Genomic DNA, 8,345 nt, shown 5'->3' with positions numbered 1-8,345 from the left:
GATGGCCCACCCCCAGCCCAGCCCGCCCTGGCCTGTGCTCACCGCCGGCCAGGACGACCCTGGTCAGGTCATACACCTCTTCCTCCGGCTCCTTCTCCTTCTTCTTCTTCTCCTTCTTCTCCGGAGCCCGGAGCAGGGACAGCTCCTCGGGGTGCCGGATACCTGAGGGGAGCTGGGGCCTCAGCGGGGGCCGAGATCCCGCCCCAGGACCCCACGTCTCACCCGTGGGCACTTGGGGCGGGTCATGCAGGCAGGGTGTGGACCAAGACAGCTCGGACAGGCTGGACGCAGTGGCTCACGCCCGTCATCCCAGCACTTTGGGAGGCCGAGGCAAGAGGATCGCTTGAGCACAGGGGTTCAAGACCAGCCTGGGCAACATAGGAAGACTTTTTTTTTTGAGTCTCATTTTGTCGCCCAGGCTGGAGTGCACCCTCACGGCCACCACAGCCTCGACCTGCTGGGCTCAGGTGATCCTTCCGCCTCAGCCTTCCAAGGAGCTGGAACCACAAGTATGCGCCACCACGCCTGGCTAAATATTTTTTTTTAATTGTAGAGATGAGGTCTTGCTATGTTGCCCCGGCTGGTCTCCAACCTGTGGGTTCGGGCAATCCTCTCGCTTCCACCTCCCAAAGTGCTAGGACTACAGGCAGGAGCCACCGACCCAGAGGAAGACTTTGTCTCTACAAAAAAATTTTTTAAATTATCCAGGCGTTCGGTGGCTCAGCCTGTAATCCCGCGCCTTTGGGAGGCTGAGGTGAGTGGATTGCCTGAACTCGCAGGTTCGAGACCCGCCTGGGCAGCGAGACCTCATCTCTACAATAAATCAAAAAATCAGCCGGAGTGGTAGCGCATGCCTGGAATTCCGGCTACTTGGAAGGCTGAGGCGGAAGGTTCGCCGGGGCCCAGCAGGTCGAGGCTGCAGTGGCCGGGAGCGGCCACTGCACTCCAGTCTGGGCGACAGAGTGAGACTCCAACTCAAAAAAAAAAAAATTATCCAGGCGTGGTGGCATGTCCCAGCTCCTCGGAGGGAGGCTGAGGCGGGAGGAGCACTTGAGCCCAGGAGTTGGAGGCTGTGGTGAGCCATGATCGTGCCCCTGCACTCCAGCCTGGGCAGCAGAGTGAGACCCCGAGTCAAGAAGGAAAAAAAAGCGAGGACAAGGTGGCAACCGCTGGGTCTGGAAGCAGAGGGGGCCTGCCCGGGTCAGCCCCCTGGCGGGCCGGTGAGGGCACCCGCCAGCAACTCACTGAGGAGGCGGCAGATGGCGGCCACGGCCTGGAAGAGCGGCTGGGAGAAGCTGGCACGCAGGCGCAGGGCACGGCGGTTGGGCAGCCGCAGGATGACCGGCTGGTGCTGGGGCCCGAAGAAGAGCCGGGCGTCGGCCAGGATCCCGTACTTGTCCAGCGTCCAGTGGGTCTGCAGCAGCCACTGCTTCTTCTGCTCCCACCAAAGCGCGTGGTCGGACCAGTCCTGCTTGCGGTCTGCGAGGGGGGAGCCTGTTGGCCTGGCGGGGCCCCGCCGGCCTTCCTCCCTGCGTCCCTGGGGTTCCAAGGCCGCGGTGGCGCTGCCCTCCCCGCCCAGGCCAAGGGTGGGTTGGGCCCCAAGGCCGTGGCAGAACGGCTGCTGGGGGCTGGCGCCTGCTTATGCTTCCAGGCTCGGCCGCCACCTCACTTCTCAGGGGAGCCCTCCCCGCCCAGCCTCTGGGGGCAAGCTCTTCTCTCCTTTGAGTTGGAGTCTCACTCCGTCGCCCAGGCTGGAGGGCGGTGGCACGCTCACGGCCACCGCAGGCTCAACCTGCTGGGCTCTGGTGATCCTTCCGCCTCAGCCTTCCTAGTAGCTGGAACCACAGGCATGCGCCACCATGCTCGGCTGAAGTTTTTGAATTGTAGTGGAGATGAGGTCTCGCCCTGTTGCTCAGGCTGGTCTCGAATCCCTGAGCTCAGGTAATCTTCTCGCCTCTGCCTCCCAAAGTGCTGAGATGACAGGCATGAGCCACCGCACCAGGCTGGGTGCCTCGATCTTGGTGCCCCCACCCCTGCACCCCAGCCCTACAGGGGCCTCCTGCACACGGTGCTCCCCCTGTCCTGCGGATATCGCTGGCTTAATGGCTTTTCTCATGCATACCCGTGAGCTCTGGGAGGTGGGGGCTATGTCTGGCTGGTGGCTGCAGGTGCTCAGGGCCCAGTGGGCATGCTGTCAATACTATGTGGCCTTGGACAAAGCATTCAACCTCTCTGGGACTCCATTTTCTTACATGGAAGAGGTAATAACTGGCTGGGCACCGTGGCTCAGACCTGTAATCCCAGCACTTTGGGAGGCCGAGGCAGAAGGATGGCTTGAGGCCAGAAGTTCAAGACCAGCCTGGGTAACATAACAAGATTTCGTCTTTACAAAAAGTTCAAAAACTAGCCAGGTGTGGTGGTGCGCGCCTGTAGTCCCAGCTACTCTGGAGGCAGAGGCGGAAAGATCGCCTGAGTCCAGGAGGTCGAGGCTGCGGTGATCCATGATTGTGCCACTGTACTCCAGCCTGGGCGACAGAGCAAGACCCCAACTCAAAACAAAGCAAAGCAAAGAGCTGAAATAACCACCCTGACCTCTTAGACGCAGAGCAACAGCTGCTACATGGTAAGTGAAATGTTGGTGGCAAACTTATGACAGCACGTGACTGCCCATGAGTGCGCATCCCGTGAGAAATGGGACGATGTCCCTCATCCGCCAGCCGGGAACTGGGGACGCTTCGTGGAGGATGCAAGGTCTTCCTGTCCTCCCTCCCCCCAGGAGCACGAGCCCGCGGGAGTTAGCACAGAGACAAAATGACTCGCTCTCCTGGGGGCACCATCCTTGAGAGTTTGCAAAGCCCCTATTTGTTGAGTTCTTGCTGGGCCCTCCTGGCAGGTTGCCTAGTTCCCACCTGCACCCACCCCGTCTGCTGCCTGCCGACCCCACCGCTCCTCAAGGTCAGGAGCTCAAGACCAGCCTGGGTAACATGGTGAGACCTCGCCTCTACAAAACGTCGAAAAACTACCCACGTGTGGCAGCGCGTCCCGTAGTCCCAGCTACTTGGGAGGCTGAGGAGAGAGGATCAGTCTGCGGTTCTGCTTGGCACCGCCCTCCCCTCCCTGCTTCCCCTTCTCCTGACCCTTTCTTTTTTTTTTTTTTCCGAGTTGGAGTCTCACTCTGTCACCCAGACTGGAGTGCAGTGGCCGCTCCCGGCGATCCTTCCGCCTCAGCCTCCTGAGTAGGCAGAATTACAGGCACGTGCTACCACGCCCGGCTGATTTTTTATTTATTGTAGAGACGAGGTCTCGCCAAGTTGCCCAGGTGGGTCTCGAACCCACGGGCTCAGGCAATCCACTCATCTCAGCCTCCCAAAGCGCGGGATTACAGGCTGAGCCACCAAGCCCGGCTTACTGACCCTTTCTTTGCTCTCTGGTCCTCTCCTGCCCTGCCCCTTCCCGGCCCTTCTGGGACCCTCCTCTTCCACCTCTGCCAGTCCTCCCGCCGTCCCTCCCAGGTTGCCATGTCTGCAGTTTCCACTGCCATCTTCTGCCACGAGCCCCACGCATGGCCCTCCTGCCCAGGCCCCATCCTGTGCCCCAGGCCGAGGGGCCAGCCCACTGGTTCCCTGCACTCCAGAAACCTCTGTCCTGGCCATGCGCCCGGCACTGGGACTAAAAATGCCAACATCGGGCGCTCAGCTGAAGCCCACCCTGGACAGAGGCACTCCCTCCCTCCTCACTGGCTCCTCCGTGCCACGGCTGGGAGCCGGGCGCCAGGACCTCCCGCCAGTGGCCCGAGCATCGCCTCTTGCGTGTCTAGCCGCCACACGAAACCCACGTCAATCTCGCCCAAACGCAGGCAGCCTCAGTGTCTCTTGCCAGGTCTTTGGCAGCGTAAATGTCAGCACGACAGTCTCCCGCTGAAAACCCTGGCGGCTAGCCATCGCCTCCAGCATGAAGCCCAAACCCCTTCTGGAAGCCTTCAGGGCCATGTGCAGCCGACCAGGGCACTGCCCAGCCTCGTCTCTGGCCACACTCAGAGGGCCCCATGTCCCCACCTCCGCTGCCCTCCTGCTTCCTGCTGTGGCCACCTCTCAGGACTCGAGAGGCTTCCTCCGGGAAGTCTCCCTGTCCCCGGCAGGGTAGCCCCGCTTCGGTACCCACAGCTCAGCTGTCAAGCAGCCCCATCCAAGGGGCCAGCCCCACCTGCCAGGGGCATCCCGGGAGGCGGGAATGACACAGGGCTCCCGTGGACCCGGAGAGGGAGGGCGAGGGCAATATCCCCGAGCCAGGGGGCCCAGAGCTGAGGACTTGCCCTGGACCCAGCAGCGGGTAGAGCAGCAGGGTCTGCCTGGCTTCACACCTGCGCTAGCCACGTGCCGTGTCTTGGGGCCAGCCGGGTCTTCGTGGCCCCCTCAGACTCAGTCAGACACTGTCCGGGAACCTCTGTTTCCCACTTCCGCCTCTGCTGCCTCCTTGGGCCCTGCCTCTCAAAGCGGCCTCAGTGCCTCTGCCTGTGACCAGGCTGTCCGGCCTGTCCTGTCTACAGGCCGGCGACCTCCCTCCAGGGCTGCACGCTGGCTGGCTGAGCTGGGGAGGTCTCCCCACCCCCACCTCAGCAGCCCAGCACCCAGGCTTCTGCCGGGACGCCTGTCGGCCTGCTTTCCGGTTCTGGCTATCAGGGTCGTCCCTGCTGCCCTCCCAGGAAGGGGCAGCCCCCCGTCTGCGGCAGGGGAGGTGGTGAGAAGCCCCAAGTCACGGGCCCACGTCCCTCCATGGCTGATACCGCAGGCTCCTGCTGTAACTTCCTGTGGGGGCAGGGCCTTCCCACCCAGGCCAGCCTGTCACCAACTTGCCCAGAGCTTCCGCCCAGGGAGGGAGAGTGGGAGGAGGCCTCCCTGGAGTCCCCCGGGGGCCTCTCAGGCCTCGCCCCAGGCAGGGCCACCCTTCTGCACCCCGAGATGGGTGGCCGGGCACCGTGGCCAGTCTGGTCCTCAGGGGCTCAGCAGAACCGGCCGGAGTGGGAGGAGGGAGCAAGGCTGTGGGAGGGGAAGTGGGCGCCATGTCTTTTTTGGAACAGAATGATCAAGCGGGTGCCTGAGTCACCGTGACACCATTATCGCGAGTGGGCAGGAGGGTGGCCCGGAAGTGCTCAGGACGCGCGCTGCAGCCGCCCAGGGGCACTCACTGATCTGCTCCACGACCTTCAGCAGCAGCCCGCCAATGTGCAGCTCCCCGGTGACCCGGAGCATGACTGACTCGGCCTCTGGGTCCGGGTCCCCCACAAACACCCGCAGCTCCCAAGACGCGTCAATGTAGTCCCCGGAGGCCGTCTTCATCCCCGCCATGGCTGCGGCCGCTTCTGCAGAGGGCGGGAGGGGGTTGGGGGGCGGGCACTGGGGTCTCGCAGGTTCCCGTGTTTTAGCAGAAGGCGCTCTGCGTGCCCTGGAGGGCTGGGAGAGCAGGAAGCACGTCTGCTGGTTGGCATGCCTGCGGGAGCAGCGTCACAGGGCACCAAGGGGTTCCAGGCCAGCCCGGGACGCTCCCCGTCACAGGCGGCTGAGCCGAAAGCCCCCTAATCGGCCAGATGTCTAACCCACACCCATCCCGCAGAATGGAAGACTGAGGCCAGACAGGAAGGCGCTCACTAAGGCTCACCCCGCTCGGCGCTAGAGCTGGGCACAACCCGGGATGCTTCCCTAGTCCGGTCACCCACAGACCTCAGACGTGGGCAGCCATCCACACTGGCGTCGGCCACATACCCAGGGCGGGAGGCAGTTCTGATCCTGGCCCACGGCTGAGATCCAGACATCAAAATCCAGCCGAAGCCCGCTGGGCGGTGGAGGGTTCATGCCGCGAGTGGGAGTGGCGTGCTAGGCCAAGGCGGCAGGGGTGTGGAGGAGAAGGTGCGGGGTCTCCAGCTGCTGGCCTGCGCTTACCTTGCCTGTGAAGGGTCGGGCTGTGGTGGCCTTGGGTGCACACCTGGGTCGCAGGGCTTCCTGCCCTCCGCCTTCCCGGAGCGTTCTTCAGAGGGCAGCCCTGGCGCTGCCTGCTGCCTTATGGGTCGAGCGCCCTGGCTCCTCCCCGGGGTGGGCTGGTGCTGGGTGCAGGAAGCATGCTGCCAGCCACAGAGGGCTCCCGGAGGCCCCGCCTCTATCCCCGGAGAGCACAGGAAGTACGGGGAGCGGGCTGGTGGGCCCCGCACCACAGAGGACGGCCTCCCTCCACCTGGAGGGAACCTGGGCCACGCTGGAGAAGCCTCATGGGGGGCTGAGGCCGCCCTGACAACGGGGGACAGCCCGGGACTCGGAGGATGGCATCCGGGTCACTGAGGACTTGGCGAGTCAAACCAGCTCAGGCCTAGCTGCCCCCTATGGAAGATTCCAGAAGACCTCAGGGAGGGAAACCAAGTTCATTGCTAAGTTCTTCCTACCCCCACGCTGCCAAGCTGCCCAGGTGAACGGGTGGCCAGAAACTAGCCCCAGTCGCTCACAACCTCCGGACCCCTGCCCTCGCATCTCATGGCTTCCCACGTGACGCTTCCACTGTCACTCCACTTGCCACGTTCTTCCTGAGCACCCATGAGGATCTCCCGTCAGGCCCGCCCAGGCACCTCGGTCTCTGGGCCTGACGCTTTTCTGCCCGTCCGTCACCTGCAGAGGAACGTGGCGTCTAAAGCGAGGCGCCAGCTCTGCGCGGGATGTGGCCTTCGTAGTGGACACGGTGGGGTGGGAGAGGGCAGAGGCCGAGACGGCAGCACTGAGTGGGGACAGCTGAGGCCTCGCGGAGGCAAGGCTGCCTGGATGCCGGCTCGTGCCACCCAGGTGGGAGAGGGGGCCGCCCGGGGACTCCCAGGGCAAAGGCCGGCTTGGGCAACCCAGGGCCGCAGAAAGGCCAGCAGGCCGGGCTCGCCTCCCCCCCAGAAAGGAGCACTCGAGCCAAGGAGGAAGTCCTGCTGCTGCCCGCAGCCTCCGATCCAGGAGAGCGCAGTTTGCTGAAGCCTTAGAACAGCCTAACAGACGCTTAGGCCCGAAGTTCCAGGTGTGTGATGAGCTCTCAACATTGCGACCCGATGCGGACCCACAGCCCAGCTGACGGCAGGACCCCTTCCCGACAGTGATCTTGGTACTGCTCACGTTGAGCCCTTCTTGGCTCTGGGTTGGCCCGTGTTCTCTGATCTAGCTGGACTGACTTTGAGACCAAGAGTGTAAAGAATTCGCAGCGTGGGGCCAGCCCAACGTGCATCTGACCCCCTCCCTGGGGCCACTCAGGGCAGGAGCAGCCAGGTTCCCTTCAGCTGGCAACTGAACAATAGCACCACCTAGCGACCCCTGGGCAAGGGCCACCTCGCTCCCAAGGCGGCAGAGGGAGAGCACTCGGGAGGGCTTGGACACCTTTTCCAGCCCAGGGAGCCACCCCCCTTCACGACAGTCTCTTGGCAAAAAACAAAACAAAACAAAAAAAACACCACTCAAGGCAACACGAAACCACGCCCGACTGGCTTTATTGGAGAAGAGGACGTGGATTACCAATGTGAAGACAGCTGGGACCGGGGGTCGGAAAACACCCTCCCTCCCTGGACATGCCCACTGCCCCAAATAAAAAATAACCAACTATGGAGGAGCAGCCAGGACAGCGACTGAGGCAGGGAAGGGGCACGGAGTTGAGGGCAGCAGTGAAGAGACCATGCGTGCGCGGGAGGCCCGGAGGCAGCGGCCGCGCGAGACCAGAGCCGAGTCCCGGGCTTCCCGTGGGTGTGCATAAATAGGCGACGGGCCGCGGTCTCCCTCTCCCTCTCCCCTCCGCTCCGCGCTGCCGGCGCGGTCCCAGCTCCTCTTCGCACATGAGGGCGAAGGGAAGGGGCGAGCGAGTCATCACCGAATCGCAATCAGCCCCACGTCCATCAGCTTCTGAATCTTCTGTGCGATCACCGGGTTCTTGAGGTGTCTGGGGGAGGAGGGGCAGTGGCTTGGAGTGAGACAAGCCCAGAAAGCCTCCCCTGCTGTCAGGCCAAGTTCGAGCCTCCCAGAGGCCGCCAGCAGGGAGGAGTCCAGGCGGAGCCTGCCGAGCTGACACACGCGGCTTTTGGCCAAGACCGTCTCCAGCCAGCAAGCCTTTCCAATGGCCGCCTAAGTACCACGATCACAAACGCAGCCTGTCCAGCTCACCACCCACCGCCACCCTCTTCCTTGAGGTTCTCAGCAGAGGTCACGCCCCTCCCAACCCCGCACTCGCTCAGCCCACGCGTCTGCTGTGTCTGTCCCACCTTCCCGCAGGGCCGCCTCCCCAGCTCCACTCACTCGCTGAGCGCCTGGGGGTCCTTCTGCATCTGCTCCAGGATGAGTCGC

At 63.5% G+C, this 8,345-nt stretch overlaps 2 protein-coding genes across 2 annotated transcripts in view; both read right to left on the bottom strand.

The window, feature by feature from the left end:
• LOC103251664 (fermitin family homolog 3) overlaps positions 1-5,999 on the bottom strand; it is a gene marked incomplete at its 3' end in the record, with an annotated part of 6,493 nt that extends 494 nt beyond the window's left edge. The window contains exons 1-4 of the mRNA XM_008050255.2: positions 5,976-5,999; positions 5,186-5,393; positions 1,246-1,479; positions 43-162 (exon numbers count right to left, since the gene is read on the bottom strand). Of these exons, the coding sequence (XP_008048446.1) occupies positions 43-162; positions 1,246-1,479; positions 5,186-5,345 (514 nt within the window). The remainder of the gene's footprint in view (positions 1-42; positions 163-1,245; positions 1,480-5,185; positions 5,394-5,975) is intronic.
• A 1,469-nt stretch (positions 6,000-7,468) lies between these two features.
• Positions 7,469-8,345, bottom strand: part of STIP1 (stress induced phosphoprotein 1) — a 16,593-nt gene continuing 15,716 nt past the window's right edge. The window contains exons 13-14 of the mRNA XM_021708682.1: positions 8,298-8,344; positions 7,469-7,944 (exon numbers count right to left, since the gene is read on the bottom strand). Coding sequence (XP_021564357.1) covers positions 7,872-7,944; positions 8,298-8,344 — 120 coding nt within the window. The 3' untranslated portion in view covers positions 7,469-7,871. The remainder of the gene's footprint in view (positions 7,945-8,297; position 8,345) is intronic.

Source organism: Carlito syrichta, unplaced genomic scaffold, assembly GCF_000164805.1.
Source record: "Carlito syrichta isolate Samal-C Ts95f unplaced genomic scaffold, Tarsius_syrichta-2.0.1 Scaffold143411, whole genome shotgun sequence".
NCBI lineage: Eukaryota > Metazoa > Chordata > Mammalia > Primates > Tarsiidae > Carlito > Carlito syrichta.
The sequence above is the reverse complement of the archived record's forward strand: the minus strand, read 5'-3'. Positions and strand labels throughout refer to the sequence as shown.